This window comes from Pieris brassicae, chromosome 8, assembly GCF_905147105.1.
Source record: "Pieris brassicae chromosome 8, ilPieBrab1.1, whole genome shotgun sequence".
Lineage (NCBI taxonomy): Eukaryota > Metazoa > Arthropoda > Insecta > Lepidoptera > Pieridae > Pieris > Pieris brassicae.
The window spans coordinates 7392255-7414810 of NC_059672.1; the positions used below are offsets into that span (position 1 = coordinate 7392255).

The 22556-nt window shown below is 33.3% G+C and overlaps 2 protein-coding genes across 3 annotated transcripts in view; one reads left to right on the forward strand and one right to left on the reverse strand.

Annotated features, from left to right (window-relative positions):
* LOC123712696 (26S proteasome regulatory subunit 7) lies at positions 1 to 7911 on the reverse strand. Its single transcript, XM_045665907.1, has 11 exons — positions 7775 to 7911; positions 7081 to 7256; positions 6953 to 6990; positions 6687 to 6860; positions 6462 to 6601; positions 5657 to 5825; positions 5376 to 5508; positions 4568 to 4694; positions 1549 to 1645; positions 845 to 1053; positions 1 to 181 (listed from the first exon to the last, which is right to left on the reverse strand). The coding sequence occupies exons 2-11, from the start codon at positions 7151 to 7153 to the stop codon at positions 37 to 39; spliced, it is 1305 nt and encodes a 434-aa protein (XP_045521863.1). The 5' UTR covers positions 7154 to 7256; positions 7775 to 7911; the 3' UTR covers positions 1 to 36.
* The window catches only part of LOC123712695 (GMP synthase [glutamine-hydrolyzing]), a 20667-nt gene continuing 5641 nt past the window's right edge, over positions 7531 to 22556 (forward strand). The window contains exons 1-8 of one of the 2 annotated variants that reach the window (XM_045665906.1): positions 7531 to 7655; positions 9718 to 9840; positions 12644 to 12830; positions 13376 to 13493; positions 15540 to 15696; positions 16906 to 17049; positions 18885 to 18981; positions 20278 to 20366. In XM_045665906.1, the coding sequence (XP_045521862.1) occupies positions 9739 to 9840; positions 12644 to 12830; positions 13376 to 13493; positions 15540 to 15696; positions 16906 to 17049; positions 18885 to 18981; positions 20278 to 20366 (894 nt within the window). In that variant the 5' untranslated portion in view covers positions 7531 to 7655; positions 9718 to 9738. Of the gene's footprint in view, positions 7656 to 8852; positions 8977 to 9717; positions 9841 to 12643; positions 12831 to 13375; positions 13494 to 15539; positions 15697 to 16905; positions 17050 to 18884; positions 18982 to 20277; positions 20367 to 22556 lie in introns of those variants that run through there. The other variant, XM_045665905.1, reaches the window with a different exon arrangement.

A 22556-nucleotide genomic window follows, 5' to 3' on the forward strand; every position in this document is an offset into this window, starting at 1 on the left:
TACATTGAAACGGTATATTTTATTTTAATTATAATATTAATTGTAGGTCATGTAGCGAGGTGTAGCCGAGAACTTGGCGTAACTCTTGATGACCTTATTGACAGCCTCGAGGAAGTCTTTCTCGGTCGCGACCTTACGACGAGCGCGAATCGCAAACATTCCAGCTTCAGTGCATACGGACCTGTGAACAAAAATTTTGATGTACCATAAAAATAATATCATAAGGGCCGTTCAAGTATTACGTAGAGAGGGGTGGTGGGTTTATTAACGTCAACAGTAATTATTTACTTTTTTACATATTACTCACACATTGTCTATGCTTGAACACGAAATGCATTTTCGAGGATTCCTATATTATTTTTGAAAATTTTACTTTTGCTGAAAACAGGAAGGGGGGTATAAGAAGTAGTAAATCTGCTTACGTAATACTTGAACGGTCCCATAGACACAGATAGAGCGTCACATGATACATCAATAAAGTAGTGAGGGTCAGATTCAAGAAGTCATAGTCAAGTCTCGTTCCTGAATCTCATCAGTCTTTAGAGAAGAGAACTGTGGTGGGAATTGAAGACGCTATCACGTCCTTAATTCTTCATACTATGAAAATATATATTTTATGTGAATAAATTAAATACGAGGACACGTCTTTACAGACTATAGTTATAACATTTTTTAAAATAAGAAAAACAAATATAAACATAAGAAATAAATGCAGGTCAATCAGATGAGATTGATGATGAGATTTGCATACGACTTTTCGCCAATTATGAATCCTGTATGTCAAATAGATTAAATACAAATAACAAACCCAAGTTGCCTCTATGGTCATTTTTATACAACTCACCGAATCTCAGCGCCCGTGGAGTTGGGACAGAGTCTCGCCAACAAATCGAATCGAATGTCACGTTCAACGCTCATAGAACGTGCGTGAATTCGGAAGATGTGCGCTCTGCCTTCGAGATCCGGTAGACCAAACTCCACTTTACGATCTAAACGCCCGGGACGCATTAAGGCTGGGTCTAGCGTATCTGGACGGTTCGTTGCCATCAGCACCTGTAAGAATCAGATATATTACCGAATTTTATTAAATGTTTTGTGTTGTGTGAGAAAATTCCCGGCGTCCATGCGTCGTGTTGTCTCTCTCCTGGCCATGCGTGATACTCGTGAACGGGTGCTACTTGTGGTGACTGGTCGTACTTGAATTCGTGTATGCGGTGATATTAGTTATTTTTGACTATGTATTTGCGTGTTGTTCCCACGAGAATGTAAGTGCGTGCTCCTATTTCACCATGCGTCCTGCTGATGGTGTGTGGAACATGATGTGATGGTTGCAGCTCCTTACAAACGTAGTGTTATACAAAAGATCTTCTCTTCCGTTCTACGCCCTTGATTTGAGAACTGGCAGTAAAACTAACATCACCGCATACACGAATTCAAGTACGACCAGTCATACTTCTTTATCAACGCACGATAACAAATTAGTGACAATAGTACTTCAGACACAATATCGCAAAAGGTTTGATTATCATAATGGAGGGTGATACGTACTTTGATGTTACCACGTGGATCAAATCCATCCAGCTGGTTGATCAGCTCCAACATAGTTCTCTGAACTTCGTTGTCACCGCCGGCACCATCGTCAAACCTAATGACACAATTAAAATTTCTATGAACCTGACATTTGTTGTTTTATAGATACGTTTTAGCCATCTGTATTTAATTTCACCGCGAATCGAACCTAGTAAGCAAAGTTACTTAATGTTCCTTGTAACGTAATGTCGACACCCTACGAACTTTTGAACAAACGGGTCGACGAAGAATTTAAAAACTTGTGAAAGCCCACCAACAGACTCTTTCATTACGTGAATGTTGAAGCCGCACAGTTTTCCGACACCAGAGCTAGTGCAGTCTTTTTTTTTATTTTTTATATAAGTGTTCTTAATATAAAGGAAGTTGATGTGGTGGAAACACAAACTGTCCACAGTTTTTCTATCCACCAGGACGTCGAACATAATAAAATCATATATATACTAAGGCCAGTGACATATAAACTGTAAATTTATGACAATCAAACGATTTAAAATTGCACGTAAAACGTCATAAACAAATCTAAACACTGACGCGCCATAGATAGCCGATGCAAGAAACCTGTTCTTGTCGAGAATTCTCATTCACATACAGGATGAGTTCCTATATTCGAATATTTTTTAATGACGTATATAGCATAATTTTTGTTATGCATAATTTATAATTGTTTGACTTATGTAGTATTTTTTTAATTTAAATTTAATATTGTTTCTTGTTATATTAGTAAGAAGTGTAGCTGATATCGAGTTTATTAAATTTGGAATAATGTAATCTAATGTTTTTTTTTCCATATAAATTATTGTATTTGGGTAATAGAAATTCGTTTTTTAATTTTCTACGTGTTGAGTAGTGATAGTGTGTTTTAATTGTTTTGAGGTAATTTTCTGTAAAGTAGTTTTCATTTAATAATCCTTTCATAGTTGCACTTTCTCGTGTATAGGTATAATTTTGAAAAATGCAAATAGCTTTCTGTAGTCCGCTTTATATTGTGATTTTAATTTTATGGGAGCAATTGTTTTTAAAAATACCTTTAGGCTAGGCTTTAAAGATGGTGTATTTTTAACAACTAAAACTGTATTTATTAAAGTAATAAGGTTTATCGATAGATAGAGACTAGGTCTTTAAAAACTATTTGCTAAAATAATTAGTTATTTACGTTATAACTTTTTAACAGCCTCGTTATAAGTAGTAGTAGCCTAGTAGACCAAGTAAAATTGTTTCATTAACACTGCATTAAAAAAGTCGTGTTAAATTTTTCTAGATCAACTTATTACTAAGTTAAGTAACATCTTTTATTACAATTAGGCCCATTAAAAAGTACAGTTTCAAAAATCAAAATTACAATTTCAAATATATAAAAAAAGACCTCTAGTCGCCTCTTCCAAAATATAGTTTGATTCCATACTAACTATACTATATACATAATATAATAGTTGTTAAATACTATACTTTACAACCTACATAAAACACAATTAGAAATTGCCACGATTTCTATAAAGGCTGTCAAACACACTAGCATTTTATTTAAAAAAAAAAAACAGAATGGATATAGATCAGCTGGATCAGTAGTTTTAGAAGGATAATCAGCTGCCTGTCCACAAAATGTATCGTAAAGAAAACATCTCTGCGTTTCTGCTAGAAGCAATAAGGCTACGAGCTGCCCTCTTAATTATGCAAGTATTCTAATTGTTCTGTTTTGTAATCCAACGATTAAATATAAGTCTGGCCCACACAGGGAATAAAATAAAAAACTGTACCACAACTGGCAGCCTCATTGGTAATGGAACCAATAAACTTGTCAGTTGTGTTTTATATCGGAGAGCTGTATCAGAACACCAGTTTAGCTTAAACAGCGTACTCTTTCTTTACTCTCCTATCCAATAAATGAAATTAGAACTTATATTAACTATAAAATAAAATTCTCAATCCCTAATGTAGAAACATTGTAAACCAGCCCAGCTGTTATTTACTCGTAAAATAAAAAATCCTAGTGGATCCGACAGATGTTAACGATAATAATAATATACAAAGTATGAAATTACCGACTGCAGCGCCATCTGACGGGCTGATTTGTTAATCTAAACCATCCAGGGCGACAAACGCGTATAAAAAATTCATTCAAATCGATCCAGCCGGTTAAGAGGAGTTCAGTGACATACACATGTACAGTAGAATTATATATATAAAGATGTAGTATTATAGTTAAGGGGATACGATATATAAAATATTAAATGTTCTTTCTGCTCATTGACTTGTAATCTAAATAAATATTAAAAATTTAACGTTGGCTACGGTTAAGTGTTGCCAACACTCGCTTATAAAAATTTCGTTCAACATCTAGTTGTTTCCAATCTCTATTTTGAGTATTGTGGATTATTTTATTAAACCAACTTTACAAAAGACCATTACGAACTGTGTGATATTGTCAGAATAGAATAAGACTCATGATGATCTGCAAGCAATCTGATGAGGTTTCGTGTATGTTTGTCCGCAAATTTCTCATTAAACATATTGTGATTCTTTATATTTTCACAGTATTTCCAATTTAGACAGTAATCAAAGTTAAGTAGTTTCTCAAAGCCGTTTCAATAGATTTTGGGATATGGCTTATGGTTCACAAATATTAGAAGTTGGTTTCATTTTTAACAAAATTTATACATAATACCAAAGTATTACGCTGAAAATATAGCCAGAATTGAAATACATAATATTAAACTACAAAAAGGTTACAAGACTAAACAAATATTCAATACATTTAACTAAGTTGTACCATACCTATTTTGGCTGTGTTGTGAGATGGTGTAAAAGTGAGAGTATGTGATGGTGTGTATATGGGGTATGTTCATGATGCAAGTTATTTTGCCCTTCGGATATTCTAATATTTCTTAACAAACAATTAATTAATAGAAACTTCAAATGAACTGAAAATTTAGTGCCTTTGAAGAAATGCAAAACATCAACACCATTTAGGACAACTTACCTAGCACCTCCAATAGCGTCGATTTCATCAAAGAAAATCAGGCAGGCTTTCTTGCTACGAGCCATCTCAAACAACTCTCTCACCATACGGGCTCCTTCACCAACATATTTTTGAACCAATTCAGATCCTATAAAACATTTGTATATGTTTAAATGCTTTTCAATTCACTCATTATAAAATTCTGTGATTTTTGATATTCATAATAATTAATTTAATTTTATACTAAGAAACAGCAAAATTAAAACACAAAATCGAAACCTGATGAAGCCTATTCGATATTGTTTTTCTCAATACAAACAATTTATTATTTTACTAGTGAAGCCTATTTGCACAAAAAATTGTTTTTCTGGAAACCGTTTTGATCTTTAAAGCAGCACTAGAAAAATAAATAGTTTTAATTTATGGCCTAGATAGGATTTCTGATTCGACTTGTTAAATATTGTGTAGCCTTGAGGGTAAACTTAAATCTTCAAGGTTGTTCAATATGATTTAATTTCGGAGAGCTGTATCAGAATACTGTCTAAGCTTATGAACAAGTATTCTTTCTTTACTCTCCATAATTCAATTATTAGAAATATATTTAAATCTGTATTAACATGAATTTAGAATTAAATATTTCCTTTATATAAAAAATAATACGACTTATATTTTACTATATGCAACTTATAATGTTCTAAAATCCAATAATCATTTAATAAAATAAGTATTATCAATGGCCTAAAGGTAGTACTTTTTGTTACTATGTTCTACTCATTACATAGTATAAACATTGAAACCATGTCAACAAACAATTGTATACAAAACTCACCAATAACTCTAATAAAGCAAGCATCAGTTCGGTTGGCTACAGCACGAGCACATAGTGTCTTTCCTGTACCAGGTGGACCGAATAGCAGTACCCCTTTTGGTGGCTCAATACCAAGCTTTACAAACTTCTCTGGCTGAAAAAGAAAATAAAATAATAAGTAACCATTGTTAGAATATACCATCATTGTAAGATTTTTTTACGAGAGTGTGACAAAGTTTAATTCAGTTTTCACAACAACATCTGTAGACCTAAATAAAAAATAGCATGAAGCAAAAACTTACATGTAAAAGTGGAGTTTCAACTACTTCTCGAAGTTTCTCAATTTGTTCCTTACAACCTCCAACATCACTGTATGTCACATCTGGCTTTTCTTCAACCTGCATCATGGTGACTGTCGGGTCTATTTTTGGTGGTAGTGGTATATGAATCTGGTATTTATTCCGGTCCACACTAAAGATTAAATATTCATATGCCTTAGAATACAATGGTCAATAATTGAATATTTTCCTTTTTTTAAAGTTGGTAGATGAAATATATTATGTTATACAAAATATACAGCATTAAATCTATATATTTTAATATATAAGTATATTAATTGTTTATTGCAGTGAGGTCGCTCCGCGAAACCTGTGAAGTGTCCGGGAGACTTCTGTGTTTCTGGAAGGAGTTAGGCTAAATTAGCCAGGACTTAAAGCACAACGGATCAATTACGAGTCTAAGTGTGAAAAATGAGTCCACCAACCATACCATTGTGTCAGTTGTAATCATTGTATGTCTTTCTATGGACTATACAGCATAGTGTGTACTGTTGTTCATAAAATAACTCAAACACTATATCTTAAGTGGTAAGCTGAAAGTATGAACTATAATTTAGGAGCATGAATGTAAAACTGCTTACTAATGCAGTTAACTTTTTCTGTACTCCATTATACAATAAAGTCTAAAAGGGACTTTAGAATTCCAATATTTAGAACTCTAGCAGAGCAATAAATATCAATAAAAATCTAACAACTGCATATATTGCTTGTCACTCCAATCACTACTAACATAATAATTTAAAAAGTATTCATAAAAAAGCCTACTTACCCAACTCGCATTCCTTCTTCAATATCAGTAGGAGCTACAGAATCAGCCAGATCAACTACAAACTTTGCAAACTGCTTTACATTAATTATGTATTTGGGATCATTGGAGTCTGCATTAATAATCTTTGTGCATCTTGCTACCTACAAATTTAATAAATCATCTTCTAATTCTAAAGTTCCATACTATATTGACAATGTTAATAAAAACACATTTTTAAAACCATACCTGCAAAGGTTGCTCATTTTGTAAAGTTTGTTTATCTGCAGCCAAATCCCAAAGAGCTGGCGGTGCCAATCCTGTATCTGACTCCTTAATACCAGTAAGTTCATTGACCCTCTTCATTACTGTTTGAATACCGTCTTCTACTTCTTTGATAATTTTTGTGTATTGACCTTGTCCCTAAACAAAAAGGTAGTTTATGGTTTAACTCTGACTAGCTATTGCTAACTGAGGGTCCAAGAAAGATCTTAATAGGTCTACTTAGTACTTACATAGGACTTTAATAATGCGATATCCCCTTCATCGAGCGCTGAAAGAACATTACGTAGTATATATAAGATTACATAGTTTTAGTAGTAACTTTATTAAAAATAAGTTTACCATCATAATAAAAACTCACATTTTATCTCCTTTTCTGGTTCTTCTTTGTCATCTTTGATTTTTCGCATATCATTGCCTAAGTGGTCTGGCATTTTGGCTCTGCTAAATAATGCTATTCTTTATATTTATGAAATATTGTTTAATATTGTATGAAATTCATTCGGTCTCAAACCTACATAAAAGTATTCAGTAATTCTGAAATCAAAACCCAAATGTCAAATTATTTACAAGTCACTCCAAGCATAGACTATCAATCACTTTATATCGATAACAACTTTTATAGAAACTATATATTTTAGCTTATAATTATAACTAACAATATTATACAAATGTATATTTTTATTCCCAAGAAAACACTACAAAAACTGTAATATCCTCAAATAATGAACATATTTTATATAAATATTAAATGGTAGGTAGAAGATAATAAGGTGATTAGTGAACGTCATGACAATTAACTAAGGCTATAGATACTGGCGCCACTTGAGTTTCTTTCAGTACTATAATTTTGTATTCGTAGTGCTGAATGGAGAACCACATTTATTCGTGTTTTCCATGAATATATATTCCTGAAATATTGAATATTATTAATAGGTGAGAGTATAATATATTAATAATATAGCGTCACAACGTGGGATATTCTAAAGTGACCTGAAAATAGACTTTTATCTTGACCCAAAATGTTGGTAATGTCAGGTCCCGGTTTTACTCACGTTTTCTTTTTCGTTTCTACATGTCATTTGTTTTAATTAAGAAACGAGAATGGAATGGTATGAAATTATATTTTCAATTCTTCTACAATTACAATAACACTGCTTCAAACTTAGTTTCGTGTATACCACAATGTCAAGTGTCTTTCAACTTGCAGTTTAGACTGACTTCTTTTTTAAAAATGTTGAAAATTATCTCAATGTTATCATTTTTCGTTATCAACCGTTGTCCATCATCGCATTTTTCATTATTAGATGAACATGTATTAGTATTCTCAAATGTGCACCAAATATGTTTTGTTTATTTAGAAAGGTTAGTTATCCATTGTTTTAGTTTTAACCTGCTATGTAATAAGGTATGAAATTATCAGAAACTCCTCTTCATTGTGCTTTTAACAGTGGTATAATTTCTTAAAAACCAAGGTTCATTCAGTTGTATATTATTTAGATTTAGTAACATTAGTAATGTTTTTTTTTATTATGACCTCTCCCAGATATTGAGCCATAACTTGAGATAAGTCATTTTGATATACAATTTCATTGTCATTTGACACAAATTTTTGGTCAAATCTTTTAAACATATACAGATTTAATCTGTATCTTGTTTATATAAGGTATTTTAATCTCATTGTAAATTTATAAATATTCTTAAACTCATGAATTGTGATTCAATAAGACATAACATTCACAAAACCTTAAGTTTGAAGGTAATAAATAACCTTAACATTGTAATCTACAGCTGTTTTGTTCTTTGTCTTGTAAATAATGTCTACCATCTAGTTTTATTTCAGATCTTCCTTCATTCATCTCAACAAATTAAATAAGCAATTTGCAAATAAGCAAATTATTTGCTAATTTAACTGAAACAAACATTTTAAAAAGTCACATAAATTATATTTGTAATTCATTAATAGAGAAATAAAGATAATATTAGTACTGTTCATAATGTAAGCCACTAGTTGCAAAACAATACATAAGAGAAGACTTCTAAACTACGCTATGTCATTGTGGATTATGTTTATAGATTTACACGAATCATGTGGGATGCTCTAAAAATAACCACTTACAGTGTCGACACAAATGTGCACGGTACTGTTTGAAGCTAAATAAACTATGTGTATATTGTTAACAAAGACTTGAATGTGTGAAAATGTTATGTGTAATATATATGTGTTATGTTTGGATTTAAAAAACTCTTTAGTAAGGTTTGTTTAATGTTTGATCAGTTGTTTATTGCCCTTTGTGTATATGGTCTATGTATCACATTCATATATATTACTTTAACTTTGACATTTCTGAAAGTGTTCTTTGTTTATTTGTGAAAGCAAAATGTATTGTTAGTGGTATTCATTGATTGACTAAAAATACAGTACTAAGTTTATTGGATGTGCAAGTTCAATGTTAATATTGTCCTATCTGCTATACAATGATATTAGACAAACCATTTAATAAATAGTCTAGGAGATTAGTTCTAATATAAAAAACTTTTGAGAAAAATTTGTCCTGCCTTTAAGTTATTGATATGTTTAATAAACTTAATATTTTGTAAAGAAAAGTCCTAGCTCATGTAAAGTGTAAACTAAAATTATTGTTTTATACAAGTTTTAAAAGTTGCAATGTTTGAACACTACATAAATAACATGTGATTATGTAAAACTATATGTAACCAAATATAACTAGCAACTTAGGAAATTTATGTTAGAACTGGAACTAAAAAGTCTAATTAAAAAGTTACAAATATGTGTATATGTTGCTTCTACAATTTGAATTCTTTGCTAAACTTGATTGTATCTAAAAATACAATATAAAAGATTCTTTTCTAGTCATAAGTGTGGAGGAAATATAAAAGATCGCCTGATGTTATAAATCTCGTATACTAGTTCAAATCCTATGTATTCAAACAAATTGGTGTATAATATTAACGTGTTGTTTACTTACACGCTCAGTGCTGCGGGCGAGTTGGCGAAATGCACACGGCGGGCGCTGATGGACAGTACAGAGGGACGAATGGAGCAGCACTTGGACGGGACAAAGTGGCTATATTGGACGCAGGGTCACAGTATGGAAAGGTAACTTATTCAGTTAACTTATGTATTTTTCTGCCGCGTCCATGCACACTTAATTGAAACTTGAGTGTAGCAGACATTTCTGTAGCTGTTTCCTTCGGTTATTAGTCGTTTCACATTGATTCCCGGGTTGTACACGGGCCACTAAGGCATCGAGGCTGTAGTCGGAACTCTGATGTACCAAAAAACAAAAAAAATAAATAAAATTAAAACAGTATATTTAATTCGTTGTAAGTAGAGTAACTGATAACTTACGTGAACTATAATTCCTGTTATTTAAATTATATAATCAACTTAAATTGACCGTTTATTCGTAAATGTGATTCTCTATATGAGAATTACGTAAAATATTCTAATTTATCCTACCATTTTAACGAATTTTATTTTGATCTAAATTCAAGGACGCATTATATTGAATATGATTGATTAACAATTCTATTTTTTTATGTTTATTAAAGCGTAATTTAATCTCGTTATTTTGTATGGTTTTTATTCATTCTATACGCTAAGACAAAATATATTCCTTTCATAGGATCTTTATTCTATTAAGTGGAGGTATTATTCCAAAGTTTTAAGTCAATATAATATTTAATATATTTCGGATTATTATTTAATGTATATGTACATATAATATGTGTTAATCAATAGATACCTCGTCTTTACAGTAGTTAAAAAACTAATGGAGACGATAAGAATAGTAATACGATACAAAACAGGTTTATATTTTGAATTTATTAGGATATAACAATACGGATATTTTCGTGGCTTTTACACAATCTAGTCGTCAAATAAAAACGTATGACATAGGCGAGTTATAGATCGCGCTTAGTCGTGTTTCTGAATCTTACCTTACGAGCCTAGTGGTTAAGCGTGCTACAATGAGGTCGTAGGTTTAATCGCCGGCTGTACACCAATATGTGTTTCTATTCAAGGGACGTTTGTATTAGCTACCATCCACTTTTTTTTAATTACAAGCCACCAATGTAATGGTCTCAAATCTTTGATTGATCAAGTTGAATAATATTGTACAGCGATTTCATCATACACTGTAATGTTATCGATTCTCGTTCGTGGGTCAAAAAACCACAATTTGATTAAAATAGTACAATCTAACCTTTAGATACTGAATTACTCAATAATTTCCTACGAATACGGGTTTGCTGATTTATATTATCTTGATTATTTTTAAGCCTAATTAGTTTAATAGGATGTAAAGTATGAAGTACACGACGCATTTACTGCGTATACCTGACAGAACTGGTATGTATGTATAGACATGATTCAAAGTTTCTAAATGCTTGTGTAACGTCATTGAGTATGGGCATTTTTGGGCATACAAGTGATTGGAGTGTAGTGGATCGAAAATGCTGATACTAAACTAAAAAAAGGGCTTGTCGAAGCGACTATAAATAGGTTTTGATATCGGATACGTCAAATATCGTACGTCAAGAACGTATTCGATTTTGTCATAAGCTACTCCGAGTTCGACATGTCTAGTTTCTGATTCTCACCCTAAGAGTAAAAGGCTTCGTCAATTAAAACTCAGACTTGAAGGTTACACAATGTTATAAAATAATCTAATTCCTTATAATTGTTGTAAAGAAAATGTTGTATTTTTAATTATCAATGTTGTAATTTCTAAGTAGAGTGGATCTCTCTTAAACCAACTTTTTAGTATATAGTATTTTTAGTATGTTATTTTCTAGATACAATGGAATATCTATAACTCGAATGTCCGAAATATACGTTTGGCCTCTAACATCAAAAGGCCTGATGAAATAAATTGTTTTAAGTAACTAATTGTTTGATTGTCATGGTGTTATTATATGTTGTCTCTGTACAAAGACATCATTAAACGTGACGATCTATGCTAACTTTAGACTAATAAGGATATTTAACATAAGAAAGCGTTGAATAACACAACTAACAGGTACTTCTTATCTCTTATATTGACATAGAAATACGCAAAAACGTAAAAATGAAAAAAAAACGCTATTATTTCGCGAGTATTTTCCGAAATGTAAAGATTGAAATGATTACAATTTGTATTCCTTGACTCGATAAATGAATTGTTCGATAATAATTATAATACACAATTTCCTGTGTAATTAGTACATTAATCATTGTGTAATTTGCAAACGTTACCAATGATTGGTAAATGCTGTAATGAAACAAAAACGGACCAAAAAAACCCACTCGCGTATACGGCCTAGTTTTACTATATTATCAAGTAACCTATATAAGTTTCTTTTGTATTTTCTTTCGTAATTTTATTTTAAATAAAAAAAAACGCAAGAACAGAATGTCTTCCCTTTAAAAAAGACTGTAAGTAGTGTTATTGGACATTTCCTTATCTTAAAGCAAATTAGGTTAAACTTAAATAACTTAGTAGTTTTAAGTTAGGCTAGACCGTAATGTTCCATAATGTCTTAGTAAAGACGCATGTAAAAAAATAATGAAAATGAGTTTATCGAGTGATATAAATTTGTATATTATAATTCTCAATTTATCGTTTGTGTAAAGTTAGATAAAAATAGTTGGAAAATGTATACGCTACAGTATATTTTTTTACAAATTTTTATCAAACATCGAACTAATAAGGAGGACAATCATTATTATGAAAATTTGAAGAAAGCACAATACACGTGTGAAAGGATGAGAACTTAAGAAGGCACAGCGCTAACCAGATCTATTCAATTTCCTCAAAATCTTCATGTCTCTCATCCGAATTTACAATGATAATTCATTAGAAATTATTGCTTGGTGGACATTAGTAGGTGAACCTCATTTTTTAATCCAATTCCAGGTGATAGATCGCAGAGTCCGCGAGTTATGCGTGGAGTCAGATATTCTACCGCTGGACACTCCAGCGTATCACCTCAGCGAGGCTGGGTACAGAGCGATTATCATATCTGGTGGACCGAATTCCGTCTATGCTGAAGATGCGCCGAGATATGATGCCGATATATTCAAAATGGGATTGCCTGTTTTAGGTAATTATGTTTTTAGTAGGTAAAAGCTTTTAAAACGAGAATGAATTGCGCCCGATTAAAGATAATTATTGGAATTAAAGTTTTTATTAATAAGTGAATAAAGTTCATAATTATATTGAGTTAATTACATAGGAAACATATGTTAAACTCGTGAAATAAGTTTTTAATTGAATATAAAATCTTTACTTAAGAGAGCGTTCAAGTATTACGTCAGGAAATTTTTAGAAATTCTGGAACCATGAAACGCGCCGTAACGTTTTCTGTATCCAATAGTAAAACGTTTCGTGACCAACCCCAGTGACTCTTTATACCTAAAACTTACCATTATCTGGTGTAAAGTACTAGAAATAATATTAACAATAACGCGTAATTCACGAGGAGTTCACAAGAGGACCCCCACCCCTAAAATTCGTTACGTAAGACTTGAACGCTCCCTAACTAATCTATTACTATTAAAAACTGGACTTTAGGTCTCAATAAAAATTATGTTTCCGATTCAAATATGGTATTTATACGGATTTCTAAGTTAACTATTTGGTTGTTAGGTATATGCTACGGTATGCAGATGTTGAACAAGGAATTTGGTGGGTCAGTGCTACGTAAAGAGGCACGTGAAGATGGACAGTATGAGGTGGAGATCGAGACCACGTGTCCCTTGTTCAAGTAAGGATATTATTTTTGTCTATTATATAAAAAAATCGATTATATCTCCTCTGTTAATGTTAGAATACAATGTAAACTCCATGTAACGAACTTCCTTAAGCTTCAAAATCAATTGGCTTTGGTTGGTTTACAATGATAACGACAACAATTGAGTAATAATGTACTTTTTAAGTTGGTAAAATTAGTAAAAACTGCGCAGCTGTGTACGTTCCTTCGTCGCTTTATTATCTTCGCCCGCAATGAACTCGTCTATCGGCATCATGCGTACGAAGTTTCTAAAAAATTCGTTCTTTTGTTTACAAATTGGGATTGCTTGCACGTGTAGACTGTTGTTGACCTTGACTATGTAGAAGTCATGGATTACTACGTTTTTCGTCTCTCTATAACTCCATAATGCATAGTGCCTTCAGTGTCGTTATATAGAGATTACACTGCATGTCAAAATCATTACATAGGTGACCATACTGCAGCGGAACAGTGTAGGCCTAGTGTTCGTATTTTATCTCTGAGTTCGAATCAGAACTATTGATGTTCGTTAAAGGGAAATATTGTAAGTAAACCGGCGTGACGGTGTATGTCAGGTAAAATTCACAGAAGTAAACAATATTGTGAAATCTGAGACTGATATGGTAATAGCCACTGGTTTGGGATTTTACTTCTGATGCGCATTTTGTGCAATTATACTGAGTGCAGGTGGCGTTAATTCAAATAAAATATCGTCGAAATCATTTGTACAACAAACAACTAAACTCGCAAGAACTTTTTTGGAAAATGGCGCCGACCGTAAAAGAATCTGCAGATATTTTTTTTCTTCACTTATTCTGGGTAGGTAAAGGGAACTGCTACAACCAAGTCTTCAGTAGAATTTTTTGTTGATATAAAATGAAAATGAAATTTAATACGATGAAATGAAATGAAACCTAACCTAACTTATTGAATCGAATCATTAAATCTGATATTGAAACAAATTAGTTGCTTCTTTTTATAAATATTTGCATTAATCATAAAAACATGTATGATTTTTTTTTTTGCAAAAACTTCGTGGTTGGATTTGATCTTTTTAATAGACATTGTTTTGACATTTGGAAAGAGAACGCACGAGTATGTCAAAGCCCACATCCCGAACGCTATACGTCCCTGCAATACGCCACTTTTTAAGCAACGGTATTAAGCCGAGTTTTTTAACCAGTTACGTCATTGTAAAGTTTTTGCCGCCCTTGCCTCTACAATGGTCATGTCCATAATTTATGGAATCCAATAATTTCGTTGTACGTGAAATAATTTTCGGGTTTGATTTTTGAGCTCAAAATTATACACAAACCATCCAGTTCGCAGCCTCCAACCAGTAATAGAACTGACACGTATAGGTTGATAGAGGGAAGAGGGTTTGACTTTTTGCAATTTCGCTCTTTTCACTCATGCAAAGTGTGAGCTGAGGGCGCAGAGGTCCGGGTTCGGTTTACGGTTCGGGGGTTGGGCAAAATTAGTTGCAGACTATTAAATCATCAGAAAACCGTCCTGCAGAAATCTTTTTGATTTCTATGAGGTTGCAAAGAAATTGGTTTCCAAATTTGCCGCCCTAGGCTGCAGCTCATCCTGCTGGTAAATCCGCCACCGCCAATAGAACAATCTCACATTTTAGTTTATAAAGATATTTAATGAGCAGTGTTGGCCTAGTGGCTTCAGCGTGCGACTCTCATGGATCGAACCTACGACCTGAGGTCGTAGGTTCGATCCCCGGCTGTGCACCAATGGATTTTCTATGTGCGCATTTAACATTATCTCGAACGGTGAAGGAAAACATCCTGGGGAAACCGGCTTGCCTTAGAACCAAAAAGTCGACTGCGTGTGTCAGGCACAGAAGGCTGATCACCTACTTGCCTATTCAATTCACAAACGATAATGAAATGTAAAGATATTTAACATAAGTAAGTTTCCAATAGCATAAAAAGAGTGTATTGTCCCTTCTTCTCGTACACACGTTCTTTATTGAACTGGTAGTAATGTTTCGAGAGACTCTTATTTATTTTTATAATTTTTTTTCAGTCGTCTAGAAAAATTACAGCCGGTACTTCTGACACACGGTGACAGTGTGTCGAAGGTTGGCGAAAAATTTCGCGTTGGAGCTCAGTCCTCCAACCATTTGATTGCTGCGATTTATAACGAACAAATGCGTCTTTACGGGGTTCAGTTTCACCCAGAGGTAAATATTCATTAAATTTATTGTTTTATATTTACTATCCTTATAGTACTTAGCCAATGCGTTATTGTTGATAAAAAAAAAATATTATAAATACATAAGACACATAGGTATTAAACTTATTATTGTATTATATAAGATTTTATAAAGTTTTAAGAAAATACTTTTATACCGGATTGAAGCTATGTATTATTGTAAACTTATAATGATTTTACATAAGTAAAAAATTTTGCCGGGTCAGCTAGTTATTTTACACAATTTTAAATTTTTCCGAAGTTTCGCGTGCTTTACAGCGTTCTCTACAGCTGTGATACTTTTTAACATTCTTTTGTCTTCAGTGACCTTGACCACGCACGCTGTAAAGCACGCGAAACGTCCGAAAAATTTAAAATTGTGTAAAATAACTAGCTGACCCGGCAAACGTCGTTTTTCCATGTATATTATTTATAGGAAACATTTTTTTTTTCAATAAAAATAACGGTGACAATTAAGGGTTGTATGTATATTTGTATGTTCAAAAAAATAAAAACAAGCAATTTGGTCTAAAAAATTAAAAATAAAAATTTGGGGTGGACACCCTAAGGGGTGATAAGTCACTTAGGGGTTAGAAATATAGATAGTAGCCGATTCTCAGGCTTACTGAATATGCATAAAAGATTTCATAATAATCGGTCGAGCCGTTTCGGAAGAGTATGGGAACGAACATTGTGACACGAGAATTTTATATATATAGAGATTATAAGTATATACATAGCTTCAATCCGGTAAAAAAGTATTTTCTTTCAATGTGTAAAAGCTATGTCAACGAAAGACAATACTATTTTATAAAGTTGTTTAAAATCTTTTAATTTTTTAAAGTGAAAATTCTTTAGGTGCATCAGAGTAATGCAACGCGCTGTAACGTTTCTGTATCCAATAGTAAAACGTTTCGTGACCAACCCCAGTGAAAGTGGGAAAATAATCTCCGCCCCGCATCGTAACGTTTTACAAGAGGGACCCCCCCCCCCAAAATTCGTTACGTAATACTTGAACGCTCCCTTATAGGCTTTGTCAACTATTGTGTCGATATGGTTATTAACGTTAATTTGTGATAATAATAAAATTAAATTCATTTAAGTCTGCAGTTTCTCTTAAGACGTTCTTGCGACAACCAAATTTTTTTTGTATAAATATAATCTTTGTAGTAATTAGATGTATGCTTTTGATTTCCAGGTGGATCTAACACCCAAAGGGAAGCAAATGCTGTCCAACTTCCTGTTCGACATAGCGGGCATGTCGCGTACGTTCACGTTGCGTTCGCGTCGTGACGCGTGCGTACAATACATACGGGATACCGTTGGAGATAATAAAGTTCTGGTAAGTTTTTTATGTATAATAATGTATCGAAATTTATATTTTAATTAGAAAATTCACTGTCCAAACGCATATATGTGTAGTGTGTGTATAAACAGACGGCTCTCGAAATTGAAACTCAAGGGACCAGAGATAAATTTCAAATTACCAAGAGTTCAAAATAACAAGCCGATCAAGGGTAAGGCGGGACTCGTGTAAAGACATTGGTTAAAGGTCTCTGTGTGTCTAAGTATTAACAATGAAATAAAATTTATCACAAATTCATTTTGAAAAGAAGTCCGTATTCTTTTTTGAGTGACTTTAGTCTATAATTGTCGTAAACATTAAAAAAAACAATAGCGGATATGATAGATAAGAGTGTACCAATTCCTAAAGTCCCGGCAACGCTCTTGTGTTCTGGCAGTGTATTTGTCCATGGGCAGCGGTATCACTTAACATGAGGTGAGCCACCTGTCGGCTTGCCCTCAGTACTTAAAAAAACACTATGCAATAGCTTGTGGTTTATAAATTACGTCTGAAAATAAATTGGCAATATCACAAACGTAGAAATTTTAAATATTTTTCCAAAAAAAATTCAGTATTTTGTGAAAAATACAATAGAATTGGAATAATGGATGCCAACTTTGAACTTTTTTTGGCTATTAGGATAATTGGCAGCTCAAACTCTGGTTTGAGATTGTATTTCTTATGTATAGTCAAAATAAGTAAAGCTCAAAGCTCAGAAATACCAATAACATGCGGCGTCCCACAAGGATCTATGTTAGGTCCACTGTTATTTTTACTTTATATTAACATTCACGAACTCGGTTTACATGGCCGAATCACTCTTTACGCTGAAGACATCTGCTTATTTTACTTTGGTTCAAATATCTAGACTATGGTTTCTCAAGCTCAATCAGAACTGAGTGCTCTATCTTCTTGGTTTTAACAAAATCTGCTAACAATTAATATTCCGGTTTAAAGATACTTTATTTTTCAAATTACATTCACTTTGCGAGAAAATTCATAACATCTTATGTACTATTCAGGGAAAAAATAAACTCATCTACCTTTCAACCAATAAAAGTTCAAGACGTTGAAATTACCTACAAAACTGGGAGAAATATTTGGGTTTTAGAATGGATATATATTTAAAATGGAACTTCCATATATCACACATAATTATTAGTATCGGCAAACCTGTTGAGCGTTAAGGTAGGGAGTGGAGGAAAGTTTTCGCATCGTACAAAGCGCGGGACACAAACGTCAACTGATTTACCAATCACGCGATCGACACGTCACTCTCCCGCCGCCTAAGTGATACCTAAAAATGGCTTCTGCGTAGGCAAGGACGGTTATTCAAGATGTTCACCGGTATCACCGGCAGGAAAGAAGTTAAATCAGAGAGTTAATTGAATCTCTAAAAAGTTACTTAAAAATCAATATAGTCGCTAAAGTTCCATCAGACAAGTGAGTGAACGAAACGTTTAACGAGTTTCCTAAACGTTCCTAGGCAACAAGACTAACCTAACCTAAACATTTTCAATAAAGCAAAATACGAAATTTCCAAGCTCTCAGTTCTTCACGATCACACTGAAATAACAATAACAAATGAAAGAATCATGGCGGAGTCTTGTTTTACATTGTTAATCAACACGCTGGCTTTCGGTCAGACAGATAGTTAAACGTTTTCGACGCTGCTTTGTTTGAATCAAAATGCTAGCGATGTTAAGGAATATCGATCTTTAATTAACTGTCTAGAGATTCAATTAACTCTCTGATTTAACTACTATACTGCGACATCTATACCAATAATCACTTATTGGCAGATTTTGATCAAAACATTATGTATTCAATAGGTTTTGGTGAGTGGAGGTGTAGACTCGACTGTGTGTGCGGCTTTGCTTCGGACAGCGCTCAAAGAAGATCAAGTCGTAGCACTTCATATCGACAATGGTTAGTAAACATAAAAAAAAGTTAGTTGTTTTTTGTTTAATATAGAAATTTTCAAGATTTTATAAAAGATGCAGAAAATAATCTCCGAAACTGAACCGATTTGAAAAAGTGCGTGCGTACAATGTACACATGTCAGAAGTGAAACTTCTTTGTAAATTAATTATTTTTTAGATATAATGAATAGATGATCATGTACCAGGATATGATCACTTCATGTATTTGTATATCTATATTTACACTGTTTATACACTGTATACGTGCTAATGATAATATAAATTAATAAAAATCTGCGTTTACTGCACAAGACGTTATGCGACAGAATTACCATCTAAAGTTCTAAGGGAGCGTTCAAGTATTACGTTACGATGCGGGCGGAGATTGAATTACGCGTTACGTTATTGTTAATATTATTTTCTACTTTCTAGTAGTTAACCACATTATGGTAACTTTAAGGTATAAGGAGTCACTGAGTGGTCACGAAACGTTTTACAATTGGATACAGAACACGTTACGGCGCGTTTTAATGGGGAGGGGGTCAAGAATCTCCAAAAATTGATTGACGTAATACATGAACGCTCCCTAATATGTAACTACTAAACAAATAGCGTGTATTTTTTCTCGATGTCTCTTATTCTCCCTCTCAATTTTTCTCACTATAGCTCTTAAATAATAAATTAAAATATAATTTAATTTATCTATATATATATAAATGAATCCCTATTTCCCTTGGTGACGGCACGCGTGAACGGCTGGACCGATTTCGCTTATTCTTTTTTTGTTGTATTTGTTATTGTCAGGTGAAGGTTCTATTATGAAAGAAAAATAAGAAAATTGCGCGGGAAATTATACAATTTAAAAATACTTTTGTTACGATAGCATATTTTTTTCAGTGCATAGCGCTTTTACAATTCAAACTTTTTTTAACCATATAGCGTTTGACATAACAATGACAGAATGCGTGCTGCAAATATCGTCAGTATGTAAGAAAAAATAATATCGTTTAAAATAAACGCTTCGATAAAATACATATCAAATAATTACAGTCGCTAATTGTTTGTGGCATTAATCTTGAAAATCCATGTTTTCAACATGGCCAGTTATATGTCGTCTTTTCCCATTTCGAAATACCAACAGAACTATTCATAAACGCGCCAGAAAAACAAACAAGGAATGTTGTATATCATAAAGCATTTTTAGTTAATTTTTCCAATTCAACATTCATGCTTAAGGCTGCACAGCGTCTGTCGGGTCCGCTAGTACATAATAATTATACGAGAAACGCGGTTTCTTTTTCAGGTTTTATGCGTAAAAACGAGAGCTCTAAGGTGGAAAGGTGCCTCCGTGAGTTAGGGGTTCGTTTACATGTCATCAACGCGGCTCATCAGGTAATTTTTAATTAATATCGATATTCTTAAGATTTTATTACTTTAGTTGTTTACTGGAAACAGCGTGATCCCCGAGGTCGTAGGTTCGATTGGCTGTGCACCAATGGACTTTTACATGTGTACAACATTCGCTCGAATGGTGTATGAAAACATCGTGAGGAAGAAAACAATTTTTTTACCGGATTAAAGCTATTTGTATTAGTTCCTTACATATGAAATTGGCGTTTTGTATGGGAGGAACAAAAAGTCGAATATTTTAAAATATAATATATTTAATTAATCATAGTATGAACCATTGTTTTCTATGCACTTTTGCCATCTCATAGGTAGTTCATTGATCCCTTTACTAAAAAAAACCAGTCGGACGGGAATCAATAAAATCTGTGAAGGCGATTTGGACTGCCCCATCAGAGTTAAATTTTTTCCCTTGCAAGAAGATGTCCAAATTTCGAAAAAAATGGTAATCTGTTGGAGCAAGGTCCGGGGAGTACGGAGGATGTCTTAGACATTCCAATTGAAGCTCTTCTAATTTGGTAGCCGTTTGTTGTGCAGTGTTTGGTCTAGCGTTGTCGTTAAGTGGCAGTGGCGTGGAGCGATTGACCAGCCTAGGCTGTTTAGCCGCTAGCTTATCCATCATGGTTTGCAATTGCTAACAAAAGACATCAGCCGTAATAGTCTGGCCAGATTTGAGAAAACTTCAATGAACAATACCGGCACTAGTCCACCAAACGGTTACAAGTAACTTTTTTGGGGTTAATTTTCGCTTGGGGCAGGATTTGGCTGGCTGGCCAGGATCCAACCATTGCGCTGAGCGCTTCCGATTATCGTAAAGAATCCATTTTTCATCACAGGTAATAATTCGGTTTAAAATACCTTCATTATTGTGCCGGTTCAGTAATGTAACGCAGCAGTCGACGCGCGTTTGCTGGTTTGCTTCGGTCAATTCGTGAGGTACCCACCTTTCAAGCTTTTTAATCTTCCCAATTTGCTTCAAGTGAATTAAAACAGTTTTATCACTAACACCGCAGCCTGCAGCTAACTCGGACGTGGTTTACGATGGATCCGCTTCCACAATAGCCTTCAATACTTCATTATCAACTTGGGTCTCAGGCCGTCCACGGGGCTTGTTCTGCAGGTCGAAATTTCCAGAACGAAAACGTTGGAACGAACTGTGTTTTCTTTTGTAACATAACCGCCATACACATCATTCACCCTTCGAGTAGTTTCCGCAGCACTAGTTCCACGGCGGCACTCGTACTCGTAAATAATGCGATACTTTAAGTTTTCCATTTTGTGAAATGAGTGAAAAAAACAAATGAATGACGGTCATCGAAGCACAAATACATGAGTGAATAGCTGTACAAATTTGAATTTGAAATTCCTAGCCAAAGAGGAGATATTTGAGGTCAAAGTGGCCAGTACGACAAAACGCCAATTTCATATGTAAAGGTATTAGTATATTATTATGAACTTATAATTATTTTACATAATTTTAAATTTAAGTTTATCCGAAGTTTCGCGTGCTTTACAGCGTGCGTGTTCACGGTGACTGAAGACAGAAGGTGTTGAATGTCAAAAAGTATCACAGCTGTAGAGAAAGTTGTGTTATCTGTATTTATTTCCCCGGAGTTGATATCGGTTAAAAGATGCAAGTTTTTGCAGAAATTACTTACGGTGTCCTCTATTTTCGCGGATTGATTGATTGGTTTTAATTTGGATATTATCTGGGATCCAATAATATCCAAATTAAAACCCCAAGACATTTGACATTCAACACCTTTTGTCTTCACTCACCGTGACCACGTACGCTGTAAAGCACGCGAAACGTCGGAAAAATTTAAAATTATGTAAAATGTTTATAATAATACAAATAGCTTTAATCCGGTAAAAAAATTGTTTTCTTTCAATGTGTAAAAGCTATGTTAACCAACGACAATACTATCGTGAGGAAACTAACATGTCATAGACCCAAAAAGACGACGGTGTGTATCAGGTCCAAGATGATCACTAAACTCAATTATCTCGCTCAGTTCACTATATATTTAGTGACTTTTTCAATAAATAAGAAATTAAACATTTTATTATTATTATAATTTATTTCTATAAGTATGTTTTATAATAAATTAACAATATTTTTTCAAAAATCAGTTTAATTTTTATGACTTTTTCGATATGAAGCAACATACTAAA